The 21,839-nt window shown below is 30.4% G+C and overlaps 2 protein-coding genes across 2 annotated transcripts; one reads left to right on the top strand and one right to left on the bottom strand.

The window, feature by feature from the left end:
* The first annotated feature begins 12,767 nt into the window (after positions 1-12,767).
* Positions 12,768-16,915, top strand: LOC107913475 (serine carboxypeptidase-like 27). Its single transcript, XM_016842072.2, has 9 exons — positions 12,768-13,441; positions 13,526-13,621; positions 13,713-13,805; positions 13,888-13,973; positions 14,064-14,324; positions 15,297-15,424; positions 15,507-15,602; positions 16,132-16,237; positions 16,521-16,915. The coding sequence occupies exons 1-9, from the start codon at positions 13,078-13,080 to the stop codon at positions 16,701-16,703; spliced, it is 1,413 nt and encodes a 470-aa protein (XP_016697561.1). The 5' UTR covers positions 12,768-13,077; the 3' UTR covers positions 16,704-16,915.
* Positions 16,840-20,198, bottom strand: LOC107913476 (rhomboid-like protein 19). Its single transcript, XM_016842073.2, has 8 exons — positions 20,067-20,198; positions 19,830-19,954; positions 18,638-18,698; positions 18,376-18,542; positions 17,962-18,067; positions 17,672-17,874; positions 17,445-17,582; positions 16,840-17,129 (listed from the first exon to the last, which is right to left on the bottom strand). The coding sequence occupies exons 1-8, from the start codon at positions 20,076-20,078 to the stop codon at positions 17,024-17,026; spliced, it is 918 nt and encodes a 305-aa protein (XP_016697562.1). The 5' UTR covers positions 20,079-20,198; the 3' UTR covers positions 16,840-17,023.
* Between the last annotated feature and the right edge of the window lie 1,641 nt (positions 20,199-21,839).

Genomic DNA, 21,839 nt, shown 5'->3' with positions numbered 1-21,839 from the left:
AAGTTGCTTTCATAATTGTATATAATAAGGAAGAGCTGTAACACTCTATACCCGATTTGGTCACCGTCCCGAGCTATAAGATATTACAACTATAAAACTTTAAATAATTCATAATGTAAATCCAACATAATCAAAATAATTCATCACCAATCATTTACATGCATTTCAAATAGTTTGAGACCTAAATCGAGCTTGCAAAACATTTAAAACAATCTAGGATCAAATCTGGATTAAATTGAAACTTCTACGAAATTTTAAGTGAAAAGTGAAAATAAGGGTCACACGACTGTGTGAAAAAGGTCAGCTCGTGTGGCCTCAAACATGAGTGTGTGGCCACCCCACACGTTCGTGTGCTCAAACCGTGTAACTAACTGTGCCCATGCCCTTCAAAATTACACACGGCTGTGCCTCTAAAGCATGTAACTCACTGTATCCGTGTGAACCACCCTATAATAGAAGATAACAAGACACACAGCCGTGTGAGTAGGCCGTGTAATAGCCCGTGTCCTAGGCCGTATGTATCTAAAAATGACTTAAAAATAAAAAATCAAGATAACTTTCACATATTACTTGAGTAACAAACTAAACCTAATACCAAACATTTTTGTACTTTCAAATGCATTCAAACAAGTCCAGAACATAGCAAAACATACAACCTAAGTGTTAAACCAATGTGCTCGCAATGACACCACAATGCAATTACCAAGCCCAACATTTGCATTTCATACCAAATTACTCTACATACAAAGTTCTCAAATCCATTCATTTCATTCATTTAGGTATCATGAACCAACAACATTAACAACAAAGCTTAACATCGTATACCAGCCAAAGTACCATTACAAAGATGACTATTAATATACATTACCAAAAGGTCACCTTCATCAAAACATATACAACTTTACACCTAAAAACATTTATGACCAAAATACCAAGACATTAACAACCTTAACATAACATCATCCTATATAGATGCCATTTATAACCAGGCCAAAATTAGCAAATAACTACCAAATAAAATACCGGATAGTGTGATTTCCAAAACTTCCAATCAACAACAAAAGTCTGACAACCTACAAGGAAATACAACAAAAATAAAGTAATCTTTCATATAGGTTAGTAAGTTCGTAAAACAAACATCGTATTTCTTTTACTCAATTATAAAACATACAAAGAATGTATTTAACAATTCTTAGTAATATACCATCGTTTCAACTTTCTGAAACCTTTAAACCTGGATAATTTAAATCATAAATATACCATATGATAAATGATTATAAATCAAATCATCATTATTTTAACATCTTATTTCATATAGTCAAAAGAATAATATTTATTTGAGTCAAATTTAAAACTCTAATCGACTCACGATGCTGCTCACACAAGCTTCAGAGTATCTGCAACACACGCAGGATCTCAAGCTATCGTTACGGTCTATTTCACTAATACGTAATACCTCCAAACCATCACCGACTCAAAGCCTACTAAATAATCACAAATAATCACCGGCTCAAAGTCGGTTAAATAAACACCGGCTCAAGGTCTACTAAATAATCACTGGCTCAAGGTCTGCTAAACGAACAATATATTGTAACTATTATATTCCTATATTATTTATTTTCTAATCAATCAATAGATAATAATAACATTAAATCTAATTATAATAAAATGTGTAATAAGTAAAAATCATTATAAACATATGAATAATAATAATACGAGCTTACAGAACTTGGTAGCTAACGATACGCGATGATGACATTTCAACTAAACCTTGTCCATAACTATCCACTAATGTGTCATATGGTATAATTACCATCCAAGTACATATTAGTTTAAAATTTCATAGCCTTTTGACCATTTTAACAATAGAAATAAACTTTTACATCTTTTTCTATTTAGTCCTTTTTATCTAATTAGCTATTTAAACATTAAAATTTCTAAACCAAATTTTAATATAATCATATTAAATACTCATAAACATTAAATAAATATTAAAATGCTAACTTGCTCTTCGAAATTGTGGTCACAAAATCACTATTTCCAACACCACTGAAAATCGGGCTGTTACAAGAGCTCAATCATGGTACTTTAGTGGAATGACTCCATGATTAAATGATGTTATAATTAATAAACAAATATTCGAAACTTAATTACTATTTATTTGAGCCCTAACTATATATGTCCAATCGGTCCCTCTGCTAGCTCGACATAACCAAAACGATTTGCACGTGGAATCAATATTATGGAATGAATGAAAATGATAAGTGAGAGAAATAGGTCGCATACATCACTATTTGCAGTAAATGCATTTTTTCACAAAGTATAAAAGATAACTTAAAATTAAATTAATTTATTATAGTTATTATTTAATTGATTGTAATTAAATAATTAAAATTCGAAGTGGAAATTAAATTAATTAGTCATCACAGTTTTATAGAATGTTGCAAGTAAATATATTTCCTCATAAATCCTAATACAGTAAAGTTGTCATGACTTTAACGGAATTAGAATTAGATTAAGAAAATGATTTAATTAGGTAAATTAATTAATTAAATTAATTAATATTTTGGAAAATAGGAAAGTAGTTACTGGGTTGATTAAATTATACAAGTTGGCTAGATAAAATATGTAATTGTACCTAATACCAGAAACAGGCCTAATAGGCCTATCTAGCATACAAAGGGTGACAAATCCTAGTCTTAGTAAGGGTTGTCGTCGCCCCTTTAATATTCCCAAGTAGGGAATTGTAATTTTTTATTAAAATATTATTATTTAATTACCTATTGTTCAAGTAAAGCTTTTGTAACTTTTTCCTATAAATAGGAATTATGAGTTAAGTGAAAATGGCACTAGTTACTCATATCTTGAGTGTCATTACTCTGTCAAAAAATAATGACAATTTATTTAGAGAATAAATTATATTTTCTTGAAAGCCTATATTTTGGGTTTCTCATTGAGAGAATTAATTTTCCCATTAAAAATTAATTAAGATTTGTATTCTGTGTGATCAATTTGTGATGTTAGAGCCCACATTTTAGTAAGTCGGTGTTCAAGGATAACGGAGAAGATTGTTTGGTAGAAAGTTAGAAAATGACCTACATCGCCTTGCTCAAAGTATAAGTACTAATTCGATCTAGGGTTTACACTATAAATACCATAAGGCTCGATTTTTTATTTTTATTTTTAAATTTTGTTGTGCAACAAACACTGTTTTTTAAGCTAATTTTTCTAATAGAAATAGCTTTAAACGTCATGAATCAACGAACCAAAATTCAAACAGTTTTATTCTCCGATATTTGACACTATTTTTTATATTAACTTAGATCTAAGATATGTTCTTCTACTCAATGGATAATTGTTGAATCATCACTTGTAGCTTGCTAGTCAGATTTAAAAAACAACAACAACAACAACTGAGTGACTTAAATAAAAACTTTCTAATAGATTAGTCACTTAAATATTCAAAATAATAAATAAATAAACAAAAAAATCTAAAAGTCGAAGATGGATCGAATAAATCGATGGATATGATGATAGATGGATAAGTGTTCAATTGAACCCTTTGATATATAAATCCCATCAAACTCAATTAAAGACTCTTAACCAACCTTCTAAGAAATAATCCTTGGCAAATTCTAGGATGAAGAATGAATTCTCACGACTCTTTAAAGAAAATCGAGAATAAAACTACTTCTAAAAATCATAAGAAAGAACTTTTACACAAAGAAACTAACTCTCATAGTTGAAAATTCTATTAATAAAAACAATTGTGCCTCTAAAAAGCAATGAAGAGGCCTTTATATAGGCTAGCTAAGTACATCCAAATAAAACTATCAAGTATAATGAAATTCTAATTAATCTAAAAAATAAATAGTTTTAAACGAAACTTTCTTATTTGGCTAAGAAATATTAAACTCTTAAATAACTTAAAATACTTTAAAAAATCCAAATTTTAGAATAAATAAATAATAAAATAAACAAACATGATCAATACGATATTGGGCTCATATATAAAAAAAATTAAGCCTAAAAATCGAACCCAATATAATTTAAACCCAAATTGAAAGCCCGAAACTTGTAATTTTTGTAATAATTCCGTCTAGTAATTCTGCTCCTACAACATTCACTAAAATGTTCATAACTTGAGCTCTTGAACTCGAAATCGTGTGATTCAAAGTGTGTTTCAAAGTGTGTTTCAAAGTTAAGAGATAGATATTCAAATGCCATGAAGACATATCAACCCCAAAATGCCTAGATCCCATCTAAAAAGTTGCCACAAGTTGAATGATTTTCCAAACTTGAAAATTGATAGTTTCGATGAATGGAATTTAATAAATATCACCCCATCCGTTCACGTATCATTAGTGACTTTGGAAGTGATTTACCCAAATAAAAAAATGGGAGAGGGCTTTAATTATAAGAAAGGAAAGAATAATTAATCCAAAAGATAGAGTTGAAGGAGTGAGAAAATTGAAGTATGGAGAGCAAACTTGAAGTTCTATAGTGGTGATTGGGAGGTTGTAGTAGTTGGTTTGTATAGGTTAGACTTTGAGTGGTTTGATGGTGATGAATGTGGTCGGTTCTGTGTAGTGTTGAGGGGGTTGTTGGAATGTTCAGTGGGTGAAGGATAGAGGTGCTCATGAGTCGAGTCAAGCCTAAACATGATATTAACATATTTTATATTTGTTCAAGCCCGTCTCGACTCGAAATATGGGTTTAAAATTTTGTCCAAACGTGCCTATTTTTGCAAAAGGCTAACCCAAGCTCATTTTAGGCCCGTCCATATTATTTTTTTTAAAAAAATTATATTATATTATTTTAATATTTAATAATTTTATACATTTTTATTTATTGAAAGTCTTTATATAGTCATTTTAACATTATTTTAATGTGTACATTAGAATAGTATTATATATTTAGTATAGATTTATTTTTTAATGTGTTCTAAATTACATAATATATAAAAATAACATAATATAAAGTATTATAAATTTAAAAATGGGTTGGGTTGGGTCAGGTCGAGCTTGAGCTTTAAATGTTCAAGCCTGAGGTCGACCCATATTTTAAACGAGTCTAATTTTTTGCTCAGGCTCATTTTTCGGGCCTAATATTTTTGCCAAAACCCTCCTAAATTTCGGACATGTAGCTTGGCCCATGAACAGGTCTAGTGAGGGAGATGAAGATTATGGTGGCGTGGCAATGGCTAAGGTTGAGGAAAGAAGAAAGAAAAGAATAAGAAATTAGAAAAAAAATTAATAACTTGTTAGTTTAAATTTAGAAGAAAAAAAGATTTTTGGAATAATTGCTCAATTAAAATAACTTTTGGATCATTTACCAATGTTTTTTTAAAGCGAACTGATGTTCGAAACGACCATTAATTTTTTGGTCTGATCAGTTCAATCGGATCGGCTAAAAAATATTAAAAATTAAAAAAAAAGGAAAATCGGTTCAACTGGTCCTACCAGTTCCTAGGTCAACTGACTGAAAGCCCTTTTTTGGACCATTACCTCAAATGATTTGTGATCCTATCGACAAATCCAGCTCGATTAAAATAAAATTTTTTTTATTTTAAGGTTCTTTTGATTATCTAAATTAAAAATAATTCCAAAGAAAAATAACACGTGACACATTATAGACGAAATCAAACTTTTAAGTACCAAGAAAAATATTTTCAAAATAGAGATACCATATTAGAATATTTGATCAAATTGAGGGGTCAAATATGGAATTATCTCTAACATAAATAAATATTGCAAAAGTTAAAAAATATCGGATTTCGTCTCTAGATGACCATCCTTTGTTCTTTACGTACTCACCTTGCACACGCCAATACGGTGCGTGTGAAAAATCGATGGCTGACATGGCATGTCTAAGTCGACACTTTCGGCAAAAATGTTGATTCCTAGACTTAAATAATTAAATATACATATTTACCCTTTGCAAATTAAATATACGATATATTTCCTCAATTTTTTTTCAAATATATGATTTTTTATGAAGTATTTTGAAAAGGGTATTTTTGTAAAAAAATCTCCCAATAGTAATAATAAAAAACAATGTGTTTCCCCAAATTTCCACTATCCAATGTACCAATTAGTCAAACTTTTATAACTTCAACTTTTAGAAAGCGAAGTTCAATAAGGTAAGTAACCTTAAATTATGCAGAGAGCTTTTCTCTAGTGATGGCTAGCATTCAAATGTTGTCGGTAAAAGTATCACGATTGCTCTTATATAATTTAAGAATAAATAAATTAATATTTATATGTTAAATTAATTTATTATACTCCAGATATTGGATCTAAAATTAAAAAATTCATATTCAATGATCAATGTAAATAAGATTAATTTCCTCTGAATAATTCACCAAAATATAAGATTTTGCCTTCATCTCAGTAGTATCAAATACAAAGAATTTCTGGAAATTCGATGAGCAAAATGAAATTAATGGGTAGAGTGACCACTTCGTAACAAAACAATAACGTAAATGACTAAAATGTAACATTTCAAACACAAAAGACTAAAATGTAAATTAAAACAAATAAAAGTAACTATTTTTAAAGTTTACCCAAAAAATTATATTTTTCTAATCAATTATCCACTTCATTTATACAAAAAAAAAACAAAATATAGAAAATGCAAAGTTCATTTTGCCCATTTAATTTAGAGTTAAATTTCATCATATATCCTCAAATTATGATTTTTATTTTAAATTGATCTTCAAACTTTAAAACATTAGTTATACCCCTAAATTATCGATATTATATCAATCAGGTCTTTTCATTATTAAAACTATTTATTTAATCATTAAATAATAAGTAAAATCTTATGTGACACAATTTTAAAAAAAATAAAGAAAAGAAAAAAAGTTGCCACATAAATTTTAAAATTAAAAACTAAAAATAAAGTCAAACCGAAAGAGAGAGAACAATAGTTTCTATAAAAACTTTGAAGACCTCAAAAAGAATATTTTTACAGTATTCATTTTTCATTTTAAATTCAGTAATATATGATTTGATACTTCATTTAATGATTAAATTAAAAATTTTAATAATAAAATGACCTTATTAATATAACACCGACAATTTAAAAATGTAATTAGAATATTTTAAAGTTTGAGAACTAATTTAAAATTAATATCACAGTCTAGGGATGTTTAGCGCAATTAACTCAGTACAGACACTGTTATGATACTTTTATCTGGGCCTTGTTATTTGAGCCCAATTAATGACATTGCCCAGTAGTTAATAAGAAGAAGACCCAATAAGCTTGGATTGCCCTGGAAGTTGGCAGTTCAATCTACTAATAAAATTACCAAAAAACCTAATAATAAGACATACACAATATATTAATAAAATTATATTATTAATTTGACTTAATAAAAAATAAAATTACTTTAGTTTTTTTTTCTTACTTCTTTCTTTTAAAAACCTTTTTCTATTTTAATTATTTATTTTTATTTTTATAAATATATAAATAATCATTACTTAATTTCACTTATATATATATCTGAATATTAATCTCATTATAAGTTTTTATCATATCTTTTTTTTGTTAAACAATGACTATAACTACTCATAATCTCTTCCCAACCCTTAAAAAGGAGGATAATACACTTTAGTGTACTCGAACCTACATCTTCATGTACTTCTAACAATATCAATACTAATCAAATTAAAACTCAATCGACATATTTAAGAAAACATGCTTTAGCTTTGGGAATATTTAAGAAAACAAAATCAGTTTTTTTAAATAACTCAAAAAAATATATTTTGTATTTATTGATTAAAATGATTAAAAAATTACCCATATTTTTATAATTAAAGATAAATAAAATAATTCTATCAAGTTAATAGTAATTCAAATATATTTTTAAAAAAAATTATAATTACAATCAATCATATAATAAATTAAAATATATCTAAACTCCAGCATAAAACTCAAAATTGTAACCACTTCTTTCTTGGTAAGCTAGACCTCATTAATCAAATCAATTTTGTTGAACAATTTAATTACATGTTCTGATCATATATATTCTTATTGATATAATGACTAGAACTGCTTATAGTCCCTCCCTAACCCATAAATAGGATGATAATACCTTTTAGCGTACTCGAACCTACATCCTTCTACATTTATAATAATACACATACCAATCAAATTGAGAATCAGTCGACCAAATCAATTTCTTCTTAAATGTTTACTTATGTTGATGCCTAATTTAAGTTTCCTTAGTTTTTCTCTCTCTATTATTAGAGATAATAAAAGGAGATAAGGGGTTTATATATATGGTCATATGCCAAAACCAAAATTTTATTTTATTTTATCAAAACAAAAAGGCTGACATGAATGAAAGATTTGATGCTCTTTGTATGAAAGATGTTTTGCCCATAACAGAGCCATCTATTATTAGAGATAATAAATGAAGATAAGGGGTGTTTATAATATATATATATACAGAGGTCATGCCAAAACCAAATATTTGTTTTATTTTATTTTCATTCTTTTACATTCCAAAGTTGCCTAAAATGGGGAAATTCTAGCATCACCCCTTAATTCTACCAATAATTCTAATGATTTACCAAAATTTTTAAGCCTATACAAAAAGTCTTAAAATTGCCAAACAGTAACTTTACCGCATTATACCACAATTATAAAAAATTCTAACAATTTATCATAATTTCAATAGATTTACGATATTTCTAAAATTTTACTAATATTTCTAATGATTTACCAAAATTTCTAAACTTATATCAAAATATTTAACGATTTACCAAAAATTCTAAAAATTTACCAATATTTCTATCCTATACAAAAAGTCTAAAAAATGACCAAAATTACTCTTAACTTTTCCTATATTTTAAAGTTATTACCAAAATTTAAATCTAAGATATTACCAATATTTCTATGAATTTATCAAAATATCTAATACCTTACAAATATTTATAATGATGATTTACTAATATTTTTATTGATTTACTAAAAATTCTAATATTTTACCAAAATATCTGGTATGAGATATCCAATCCCCAACCTAAAACTTGAATATAACCCACACTATTAACCTACGACCCGAGTTTGGACCCTACCAGGTCGAGTCTTTAAGGGGCTCTCGAAGAGAGTTCGCGAGGTGAACTTGTGAGCTCAGTTCACACATCCCTACGTGTTCGCGAGCACAGAGTACAAAGCCAAATGAATGAACCAACGAGCACCTAGACTGACGAACACATGTTAAGTCTAGAGTTAGCATACGTGTCAGGCATGTATGGAGTCTACTTAGAACGTCAATTTTATAAACAATAACCATATCATATAAATAATTTGATTCATACAACAAAAACATTTAAGAATATTCAAAGAAAACCCTTCAAAACCTTTTTGATAATCGGCCACCTACAAGCTTCTCCTAAGCTTTTTCCTACAAAAGCCCAGTAGAATTTCGGCTAACATGGTAGGGTCCTTTTCTCTTGTTTTTATGTTTGTCCCTTCATCATTACAAATTTTCCTATACACATGCTAAGCTCCAATTAAAAAAATAAATCGGTAATTATATCATGATGGTAAAAAATAGTGAAAATGTATTTTTTTTTAACTTATTCAAATGAATGAGAATATTGTTTATTGATCTAAGGTTTGGAGATAGCAGTTGGGTGTGGTTCACATTGATTTGTAGAGAGGCATTAGAAGATATTGGAATGATGATAGGGCATGGTTCACACTATGTGCTGAGAGCTACTAGAGGACGTTGACTGGTTCGAAGGTTTGTAGAGTTATGGTGGAACTTAAGTGGAGCTGTAGTTTGGACGAACTTACCTGCTATCGGAGATCAGGTAACTTATACAGAGGAAGGGCTTAGTGCAGGCTCTTTTCGTACTAGTCATCTGTCTTGTATGGTCAGTCGTAGGGTCATGGGGAGACTTGGGATGGCAGCAATAGGATTTCTGCAAATTATCCAAATTTGAATTTGAATTTAATATCATTACTTGTCCAATATCGACTCCGCATTCGTTATTCAGATCTGAACATTTGGTAATCTCCGATGTATTGATATCACTAATGACTCATTATTTCGATGAATCATTTCTTTGGATAAAAAAAATTATGTAAACATTTATTCAAAATCTCTCTTATTAGATTTCATTAAGGAAGACACAATTATTTTTTTGAAGAATTTGCCATCATATATCTGATCCATACATAATATCAAGAAAAATGGATATAAATTTTTTATTGCTACTTAATATCAGTGCATATCCCAAATGAATTGGCTTATTTAGAAAAAGTTTTGTTCTTTGGAAGAGCTATCTCGTGTCTAGTAATGCATGGTTCCACTTTGTAAGAACATTGAATCATTCTTTTAAAGCTCATCTTTTTCATCGTAAATGATCTGCTTGCCCTGAAATGATCCAGTTCAATAGGAAAATCCTAATTCATTAGGCCTTTCGATACAATCAAACAGAAAGCCCCAAGGGCGTCATTGTTGGAAAAAGTTCAGTTCGAAAACGATTTTCTTGTACAACAAAAATTTTAAATTTTAAATTTTAAAAATTGAGCCAATTTGTTATATTTATAGTAATAAACCCTTTACCTAAATCACACATGCATTTTTGGCTAGACGAGTCATTGTCGTCCTCGACTTTCAACTGAACGACCTTCTCCGCTATTCTTGTACCACAAACTGCTTCGAGTGTGGGTTTGAACGAATTCGAATAAAGCATAGAACCATAAATTATTTACTTTACTTTCAGTGGGAAAACAAATATCTTTTTATTAGAAACCAATAAAATTGTTATTCCGGAAAATATAATTTATAAGTAGAAAATAAATTTTCACTATTTTCGGGCAAAATAACAATATCTAAAAGTTGTGTATTTAGTTTATCTATTTATAGGGAGGAGAAGTGAAACCCTTATTGAATTGTAAAAGTCTATTTCAATAGAAAAACTAAATCCTAATCTAACTAGGATTAGGGGGGCAACAACCCTAGTTAAATAAATTAGTGCTTGTCGTCTTATGTATCATCATAAGAGGAGTTTGAGCCTTTATTGTATCAGGTCCAATTATAAATACTTCTTAGACTTTCAACTTAATACTTTTTAATTCAATTCAATTCAATCCAATCCAATATTTGTTTTTTTATTTCCCAAAATAAACATCATAAATTAATTTAAATAATTTAATTAATTTCTCAATTAAATAATTTTCTCAATCTAATTCTAATTCTATTAAAATCATAACGTCTTTATTATAAAAAAAAATTTATGAGAAAATATATTTAATATTTCTACATTTAACGAATTCACTATGACCAATTAATTTATTTTTATTTTCGAACTTCAATTAATTAATTAATTAATAATTTGAAAAACTATAAATTAATTTTCAAGTCATTTTCATTTAGAGAAAGCTGCATTCATTTCAAAATGTATTTCATTTCTCAAACTTTACTATTTCTATCCGTTTTTATTCATTTGATTCATCATACAATTCATTTTTTGTTTCAATGAGCTAGTGGAGAGACCGATTAAACTATAGTATCATGACTGAGCTTTCCCTAATGACATGCCATTACGAAAGCAACTTGATTAGTGTTGACCTTATTATAAGTGTGTTATCCTCATAAAATATCATTAATCTCTTTAGGATAAATCTGCTTTCCCAATACGATCCTATTTTATCTCATGACAACCATTACGTCTTCTTTCATGAAAAGTCAATCACGATCAAAATAGTAATCAAGTCATTCATTACAAATACGAATAACCCATGACCATATTTACTTTTCATCATGTAATACCCATGAGAGGATATTATTTACCCATATCTCAGGTTATGAATTCTACTGTCGTAAATGATGCTACATACTGTAAAAGTCATACACCCAATGCACCAACTTTTAATTTCTTATCTATTTAAACTCAAGCTACATACTATTGTGAATGATGCTACATGTTGTAATAGTTAATTATGATCATAGTTATACATATGTATTGATTGAAGTGATAATTTTGTTTGTGCATTGTATTGATTGATATTGATTCTGGTATTGATTGTAATTTTAAATTTAAAAAATAAAAATTAGATTGATTTTGATTGTTGTTATATTCATATATTAATTGTTATTTCAACTTTAAAAATTGGAAAGTCTAAAAAGAGAGAAATATGGATTCCTAGCTTCAAAGAGTTAATTTTCATGGGCCAATAGAACAACCAATAGCAAGTATTTATCAAAAAATAGAAAAGAAGAAAAAGTTGAACCAAAAACGGCTAAACAACTACAAATGTTGCATCATTTGCATGCTTTAGAATATTCTAAAGCTGCTCTTAATCTCAATGCTAATGCTTTTCACTCTCAAGAGCCAAAAATGCAGTTCCTTCATATTCAATTTAGAACTTTATAGTCCATATAATTTGTTTCCAAATTTGATAAGGGCATATTTTTCCCGCAAAGTTCAAATTAAATATTGGAACTTTGGAATAAAAAGGAAAATGAAAATTTGAAACTTGGAACAATCCCATGTGTAACCCTTTAACTATTGGGATGAAATCTAATGACAAAGTTAGAAAACCAAAGAAAAGAAAATTCAAAGCTTTCCTTTGAATCTAATCAACAGACAAATAAGAACGTAAAAGCCAAAAGGAAAAAAACATAACCCTCATTGTTTAATTAGGTTTATGTCTGTTTTTACACCTCATGACAACCAATCAATATCATTGGAAGATTGTGAAAAATTAAAAATTTAAATGCCATTGGGAAATTCTGGAGATATTTTGGGATTTGGGTATTTTGAGTTGTTTTATTTTTTAATTTGGCCCTGATAGTTAATCAAACTTTAAATATGATGGTTATTTTCTTTGTTTTGTGTGTGTGTGTGTATTGGTCTGTTTTGTACTTTCATTGTCTTTTTTGACTAGTCTATTTAGCTTTCTCTTGTTTTTTTTTTGGTGACTATTAGCTTTCTCTTGTTAAACCCCATTTTCTAGAATATCCAAAGGTTCCATCTTTGAAAACCCAGAAATATTTATGAACTTGTGAATTTGGGTATTGCTTGTTTTTGTAAGTTCTTCATTGGTTGTTTCATGGGTCAGTCAAGGTTCATTGATTTTCTCTTTGTGCTTTTGACTTGCTTTACTTGTTTTTCTTCTTCTTTTGGAGATCAAAATTTGGATAAAATCACTGAGCTACCTGGACAGCCAAAGAATGTTGACTTTAATCAATATTCAGGGTATGTGACTGTAAATGAAGAAGCTGGGAGGGCATTATTTTACTGGTTTATTGAGTCACCATTGAACCGTAGACCTGAGACAAGGCCACTTATTTTATGGCTTAATGGAGGACCTGGTTGCTCTTCAGTTGCTTATGGAGCAGCTGAAGAGATTGGTCCTTTTCGTATTAGACCAGATGGCAAGACACTTTACTTCAATCCTTATGCTTGGAACAAGTGTAAGTCTTCAATGATCTTTGTCTTGTATTATGTTCTGTCTGAATTTCATTTAAGACTTGCTTTGTTTCAATTGTTTTTTTCAGTGGCAAATACACTATTCCTTGAATCTCCAGCTGGTGTTGGTTTCTCATACACAAACACAACATCAGATTTATACACTTCTGGTGATAAGAGAACTGGTAAAACTTGTTTGCTTCTATATGGATAATTTGGTATTTGTAATGCAATTAGTTCATGTTTTTTTGGGATCTTGGTGTTGTAAATTCGCAGCTGAAGATGCATATGTTTTTCTGGTTAATTGGCTTGAAAGGTTTCCACAGTACAAGTACAGAGATTTCTATATTGCAGGAGAAAGTTATGCAGGTGTTACTTCGATCCCGGTTTTCGGCTTTAAGATTTTACTAGGTTCATATAAGATTTTTATGTTTTTGGGATTCACTTTCAGGTCATTATGTTCCTCAATTGGCTCAAATTGTTTATGAAAGAAACAAAGGGGTTCAGATTCCTGTTATCAATTTCAAAGGATTTATGGTAAGAATGGGTTGTTGGAATTTCAATCCTTAATGGTAATCGGCTCTTTTGTTTTATGGGAAAATGAGTTACTGTCATCGGATTGTATAGGTTGGAAATGCTGTTACCGATGACTACCATGATTTTGTTGGCACATTCGAGTACTGGTGGACTCATGGTTTGATATCTGATTCCACCTATCGAAACCTGCAAGTTGCCTGTGACATGGGATCAGCTACACATCCCTCCTCAGAATGCACAACTGCTCTTGAAGTTGCCGAAGCGGAGCAAGGAAACATCGATCCATATAGCATCTTCACACAACCTTGTGCAGATACCACATCGTTAAGACGCAACTTAAGGGGTCATTACGTAAGTTTCCATCAATCTCTTTCTCCCCCCTTATGAACACAATTATAGAACTTTCCACTTATCTGTAAACTGACAGGGTTTTACATATAATCCATATGTTTATGTCACTAATATAGCTTTAAATCATGGAATTGATACATATGTATATACACATATGTATGTATGTATATATGGAATGTTGAGAAGATAGTTTGATTTGATTTGAGTTTGGATGACTGTTATCTTTCCTGTCCGTAAATTCATGCTTATCACAGACTATGATCGTATTAACATGCAGTAAAGCTGAATCATTTGTCTGGAAAACAGGCTATGTATGCTACATGTGATGTTCTAAGATATTTTTTGATTCATTATGCGAAGCAAACACATTAAGTAGAATTTGTATCTTTCCAAAAACTCCGAGAACTTTTGAACTATGACTGGTTTTCAGGTGGGACTCGGCAGTAAATCTGTGGGATCATCTCAGTTATATGCCATTGTTGAATTTTATGAAAGCCTGTCAGAAGCCATTTAATTAGTTTAACAGTTGTGGACCATAAAGTACTCTCCCGTTAAAGTTGCTGCACTCAATAAAGAGACAAAAGATAAAAAAAAAGGCAAATATCTTCGCATTCAATATGTTATGACGATCGAGTTTAGTCATAAGATGATGGCAATTGTGATTAGACAATTTCATATGTCTTTATTTGGTTGTTGCATAGTTTTTAGTTGTCCTTGCTGTTTTCTCTACTAATTTGGTGCGTTTTTGCTTATGGGGTTCGGACATTTGACAGCTAGACTTACTGATATAGTTCATGAACCTAATTTGCTATGCATGTAGTCTCTAAATCATCGAGTTCCGAACAAGAATGTTTGAACCCCTTTAATTTTGATTAAGCTTGTTTGTTTTGTTTTCCTCCATGCCCTGGTTACTGATCCTGGAATTATCCATTCCGACCCTGCAATTGACCTTGTTTGTTACTTAAACTGCAGCCATGGATGTCAAGAGCTTTTGATCCATGCACTGAGAGGTACTCGAAAGAGTATTTTAATCGCCCCGAAGTTCAGAAGGCACTTCATGCAAATGTAACTGGTATTCCTTATCAATGGGAAACTTGCAGGTGGGCGATTAAATATTGATTTTGGATGATTTCGTTTTAGACATCCAGTAAACGTTGTTTACAAAGATGTTCGATTTTACAGTGATGTTATTGGATATAACTGGACGGACTCTCCTCTCTCTATGCTTCCTATATACCAAGAACTAATTGCTGCTGGTATCCGGATATGGGTATACAGGTACGTTAGCTCTCTTTCTTTCTCCTTGTCTCCACAAATCGCATTTTATGTTAACCAGAGGGTTGTATATTGTTTGTTTTTTGTTGCTGAAGAAGTCACTAGGACTGTTGCCATTGGGAATTTATTGGCAAATGTTGAAGAATCTAACATAGCCAAAATCGACCAACTCCAGGCATGAGCTTTATGAATGTTAGTCAACTAGTCCATGTTATGGTTAGACTCTTTAGGATGTATGCCCCATTCGATGTTCCTCACCTATGTTTGTTTGACTAAATTTGTCGGGATTGCCTTAAACCGGCTGTCTGGTATTGTGAGAGTTCTGAGGATTCGGGAGGGCCCCTAAGATGATCATATTCTAACCTGGAAATTGTTCAAACTTTCATATCCGAATTAGGGTACCTTCGCCAAGGGTCCCTGGTCTCAAACTATCAGTAAAATCGGTCCTTTGTTTTGTTTATTGTACTTTTCCTTTTTTCAGTTTCGATAGCTGGTCCGGGTTTTTCTTTGTGTGATTAACACTTTTGTGCAGTGGAGACACTGACGCAGTGGTTCCGGTGACTGCAACTCGATACTCCATTGATGCCCTGAAACTACCTACCATTAACAAGTGGCATCCTTGGTATGAAAATGGCAAGGTGAGTCCTTATAAACCCACACATTCTTCAAACTTTAATCCTATTGCAGCCTCATTGCATGTTTTTCTCAAAAAATAGGGTTAAAAAACTGTTCTTCCGACTCTATTTTTCTTGAAGTACTTGTGTCTGACATTACTAAACATGATCATGGAGATATGACGTTATAGGACTCCAAATATGTGAGCAAAACCTAAAAGAATTGAACATACCTGTATTAAGCACATATCAATATCTAACACTTGGTCTGAGTAACACTCCGGTTTATTTATTTTTTTGAATTAAGGTTGGTGGGTGGAGCCAAGAATACAAAGGGCTGACATTTGTGACAGTAACCGGAGCAGGTCATGAGGTTCCACTGCATCGTCCTCGTCAAGCTTTCATTCTTTTCAGATCATTCTTGGAGAACAAGTCAATGCCAAGTTACTTGTATTCATTATCCGCCGTGAATAAGTGGAAAGAGTTTTAGACTAGTTCATAAATCGGGTTGCGGAAATAAAAAATAATAATAAGTTGTAAAATGATAAAGTATTAGCCCGATTAAACTCTGTCCAATCATTGCTACTTGCCCGTATCTATTTTTATTGCAAGGGTAACAAAGATAATCTAAAATTTCTTATTTCAACTCATCGTTATGTAAAACTAAATTAGTTTTACACAAATGTAAGAAGATTTCTCGTATACGTATGCGTGTGTGTCACAAAAAGGGGAAAAAAATGAAAGTAATTTTTGTAGTATTGAGATTCATGTAACCTCTATAATTGTTGACGGAGCGGAGTTTCTGTGCAATCAAACATTGTTGGTGCCGTTTATCTGCAACTCTTCTGATTTCTTTCCAGCAGCAATCAAACTCTCAGCTGCCAATCTCTCCTCCAATGCTCTGGCCCCTTTTTCTCTGCAATCCGTCATAATGAAAGAAGTCCATTACAGTCTTCAACAACAGACATCTTATGCGACAACTGCTGCATATTTCTACAGAAGTTCCGGCTTTTGCCTTCATAACTTTCCTTTCTTAAACATCTTCCAATTTGTTCATCTTATTTCTTCCAACAAGGTTTGACCATTTTTCAATATATTAAAAGATAAAATGTTCATGAAAAAGTTTATGGTGTTCATATCGGATGTTAGATTCATTAGATATTCATTACAATAGGGATGATGAGACATTGAACTTTCCAATGAGTATAGCAGGATTAACATATATATGTACCTTCTTCTTGATGCTTCAATGGGGTCAGAACCAGGTAATGGTGCACTTCCCAAGCTATAACCCAGAGTATCTATGAAAGCTTCAGACTTTCCACAAAGATTCCGGTGAAATTTTGATGCAATGAGATCAATGATTGGTCTGGACCAAATCGCATGCAAACACTTGTGAAAGAGCTTAAAGTGAATTATCTTATCATATCATAAACTAAAAGGAAAGGAAAATAATACCTGAGAAATTCAGGGAAGAACGTCGAGAATGCAAAATCTTCATTCGGATCACCCCTATGCTTCGATTCTGGTTTTCTCTGGAGGTACCTGAGGTAAATCCAGCCCATATATGTTCCAAATATCAAAATTGAAAGATATGTTGCTGACTCTGGAGTGAAGAAACTTATGGCCATGGAAAGCAACAGCATAAGAGATGGAAGCCACTGCAAAGGATAGCATCATAAAGAGTCAGCTAGAAAATCTTTTTATGTCAAACTGAATTTAATGTTGCTAGTAATATAAAATTTTACCTTTGCTTTTATTTTCAGCCGAGGCAACTCTTGGTCGGGTACCATTTGATTGATGCCAACCAAGAAGCCTGCTAGCACCCCATGGAAGCCAGAAAGTGGCATGTAACTAGCACAAAGACCAAACAAGAATAAGAGGCATAAAAAATGTAAACATGATGGGAAAAAAGATTAGGCTAAATTTTGCAGAATGTGTTTCATCAACTTCAAAATACACACACCATTGTCATACAGATCAGTCAGAGAAGAAGAGGAAAGAAGTGTGCTTCGGTTTTTATAAATTTATTCTCTTCGCTTCTCAAACATTCAATTGAGAAGAAAGGTGGAGAAAGAACAAGCAAAAGAGGAAATGGCATAAGGAGAGAAGTAACCAAATATAAATGCTTCTTAAACGCATAGGGAGATCATAGCACTCACAGGTAATTTTCCTGCCTTGTTACGCCGTACAAGGCAATAGCAGTAATGAAAACACAGACAGAAGTTAGAAAGTTAACTGCAAAGATGAACTTCAAGAACTCCTTAGAACCCCATATCGGCTCAAGCAACTTCCCCATGAAAAGAAGACCAAGAGTGCTGACCACCAGCTGCAGAAATCAGTAAGCTTCAATACAACTATATGGTTGAAAGAAAAAGCTAAAGGAAAATGAGGCAAAATAAAGAGTATAATACATGTTCATACCCCTTGAATAGATTGTTCAACGTAACTGGCAGTTATGAGGTTCCAACCAAAAGGAATCGTCCTGAAAAAATAAGTTTTAGGAAATTAACTAGGAAACAAATGCATCACTCTCTTGCATCTAATGTTACTTGGACTCGGTTGTCAGTGTTGCATGTGGATATGTATCTGCCATGGGTATGGTTAGATTTTTCCAAGTTTTTTTCATGTATTTGGAGGACCCTCTGAATTCATATCCTCATATCTATCTGTTGGACAAGAGCCCAAGCAACATAGCTTGCATCTCAAGGAATCCAACACCAACCACAGATAAAGATGTAAAGCTATAGGTACATGGTATACAACCAGATCACGATCCAAAAATGGAAAATCCATTCTTCTGACAGGGCAGGATCTCATATTAATTTTCCCAAGTCCTCCAAACCATTGTTACAGCTTTAATCACTGAACCAATACCAGAAGGCAGTGGTTTCTAAACCAAGATCCACCTTCAAGTTTCAAAACCCATATCTAAAACCTAAACAAAACCCTGAAAACCACTCCCTTCTGCCAAGTGTAAAACATAATAATTCAACTGATCAAACAGTAAGTAGCCATGTGAAGGAAGATGATCAAAACAATGATCTCTATAAGTTTGTTCAAGCATTAGAATCAAAATCTCGGCATATAAATGTTGAAATCATAAGCCATTCTGTTAACCCTTGGATAAAAGCAATGAATATTCTAATTAACTAAAAATAGCTACAAAAAACTCCATATAGTTGTAAATAGTTCAATCAAGTTCCTAAGTCCAGATCTAAGCAATCAAATTAAAAAATGTAAAAAAAGATTAAATATTCCACTTAACCAGAAGGGAAAAAAAAACCCTGTAATGGTAAATAGCCAATCAAATTCCAAAATCCAGATCTAAACATCCAAATAACAAAATAGAAACATCAACTATTTGATTAAAACTAGAACCAATTCATCTATAAATATACATTGGACAGGATTACCAAAAACGGAATACAAAAGTTCCAGTGTAATGATCCTAAGACTTTGTTCAAATAAAAATGAAGTTTGACTAAAATCCTATATGGGTAATTCACCAAAATCAACAACCAAAACAAAAAACCAAGTAAAGAAAAATCCAAACTTTCTCACATGAAAAAGATGTAACTTCAATTAAAAGCGGGGAAAAAATGGGAGAAAGAACCTGGCGGGAATAAGAGCAAAGTAAGTAAGCGAAGAAGGAATAAGCTGAACCACAATGTGAACACCGACTAGTATCAGTACTAGTCCTTTACATAGCTTGGTAAATTCATTGAATATTTCACTTCCCTATAAACTCAAATTCAACAAAATTTTAGAAAAAAAAATGAATTTTGAACTTTGGGGTGTATTTAATTTTCGTTTTCTTTTTAGAATGTCAACTTGGTGAAGATTATATTACCGGAGAGCCCATGGTGAAGAGAGTGAATTGTAGCAGTGAATGGGATTCTTAGTGGGGGAGGAATAGCAGAGATGTACTTCATATATATATACATATATATATGTAAGGATATATGTGAGGATTAATGTAGAGAGTACGACTACATTAATCATTAGATGTAAAAACGCTGTTGTCATAATTTTGGCAATGCGGGCAAAATTAATATCAATAAATGTTCTTGTTATCATATTTATTATATCATCTTTCTAAAAAAAGAAAATATTAATGTCGGGTTTAAAAGCTCTTGAATAATTAGATTTAGGTGTAATTATATATAATTATATAAAATTGTACATTTGATAGTCATTATAATTGATAGGTGTCATCGAATTGAGTGTAACTGGAGAACTCATTTGCTTTTTCAATTCTAAAAAAAAAAGATAATTTGAGTAATTACATTTAAATCTAATTTTTAAAAAAATTGTTTTTATATAAATTATATAATTTATATTATAAGTATAAATATATACGAGTGTTTAAGATGATTATGGCAAAAAACTTTTTTATCTTATAAATCTTAAAAAATATATTATAAAGATAAATTTGTGAATTTTATAAAATTATAACAAAAAATTATATTATTTAAATCTTAAAAATTTTCTAAAATTATCATAAATAAGTTTATTATAAAAAATAATTTATATGTTATAAAGTGTTATTATATATTTATTTATAAAAATTTATGGGTAAACTATATAAATCAAATAGGAAACAACATAAAGAAACCTAAAGGTGATCATGGGCCGCTCGGGCCTCAATAACATTTTATGTCAGTTTCTTAGGCTCGAGCCTAACTTAAAACTAGGCTTAAAATTTTGTCCAAGCTCGACCTGGACAAAAATGTTAAAACTCGAGTCTGACCCGTCTATAATAATTTTTTAATATTATTATTTTTATATAAAAATAAATTTTAAAAATATAATACACCAAATACACTAAAAGCATTAAAATAAATATTTTTAAATAAATTAAAAATAAATTAAAAAATATTTATACTTAAATAACACTAATATAAGTACAACTTAACAAGCAAATACCTTTAAAATAGTAGTAAAATTAACAATAAAATAATAGTTATATGATATCCAAATAATAACAACAAAATGGTATCAATATAATAGCGAAACAACACTAAAACAGTTACAAAACAACAGTGAAAGCAACAAGTTTTTTTTTTTTTGCAAATTTGGGTTAGGTTGGGTCCAAACCAAAAAATCTTACCTGAGGTTTGACCCGTGTTGAAAACGGGCCTCATGTTTTGCCCAAGCCCGATAATGGAAAAAATATTCCCATATTCAAAAAATTAAAAGAAAAACACTTCATTCTCCAAAAATGAAAATAATGTTGATGCCAACTAAATTAAGACTTAGTCAGAATTATTATGTATAACTTTTTTATACGTTACTCTATAAATTTTTATTATTTTAACTTAAGCGCTATTAATAATATACAAATAATAATTTAAATGTTTTAAAATAAATATAGATTTTAAAAATGTTTTAAATTAAATTAAAAATAATTATTGATAATTAATATTCAAATTTATAATATTAAGTTTAAATAATCAATTAAACTTATGTCTAAAAATAGTTTTAATTAATATCTATTAAATTCAATTTATAATAAATTATATTTCCTTCCAAATTAGTTTCTTCAATTACTTATTAAAATATACTTTTATAATAAAATCATATATTAGAAAACCTTTTAAAAAAATACAAGACAAATTACATT

This window comes from Gossypium hirsutum, chromosome A13 (genome assembly GCF_007990345.1).
Source record: "Gossypium hirsutum isolate 1008001.06 chromosome A13, Gossypium_hirsutum_v2.1, whole genome shotgun sequence".
Taxonomy (NCBI): Eukaryota; Viridiplantae; Streptophyta; class Magnoliopsida; order Malvales; family Malvaceae; genus Gossypium; species Gossypium hirsutum.
The sequence above is the reverse complement of the archived record's forward strand: the minus strand, read 5'-3'. Positions and strand labels throughout refer to the sequence as shown.

Coding starts and splice junctions, on each gene's coding strand:
- LOC107913475 (XM_016842072.2), top strand. CDS start 13,078: ATGGGTCAGTCAAGGTTCATTGATTTTCTCTTTGTGCTTTTGACTTGC. Junction 13,806..13,887: donor TGCAGGAGAAAGTTATGCAG/GTGTTACTTCGA, acceptor ATTCACTTTCAG/GTCATTATGTTCCTCAATTG. Junction 15,603..16,131: donor ATCCGGATATGGGTATACAG/GTACGTTAGCTC, acceptor ACTTTTGTGCAG/TGGAGACACTGACGCAGTGG.
- LOC107913476 (XM_016842073.2), bottom strand. Junction 17,875..17,961: donor GGCTGAAAATAAAAGCAAAG/GTAAAATTTTAT, acceptor TATCCTTTGCAG/TGGCTTCCATCTCTTATGCT. Junction 17,130..17,444: donor ATTGAAGCATCAAGAAGAAG/GTACATATATAT, acceptor GACGGATTGCAG/AGAAAAAGGGGCCAGAGCAT.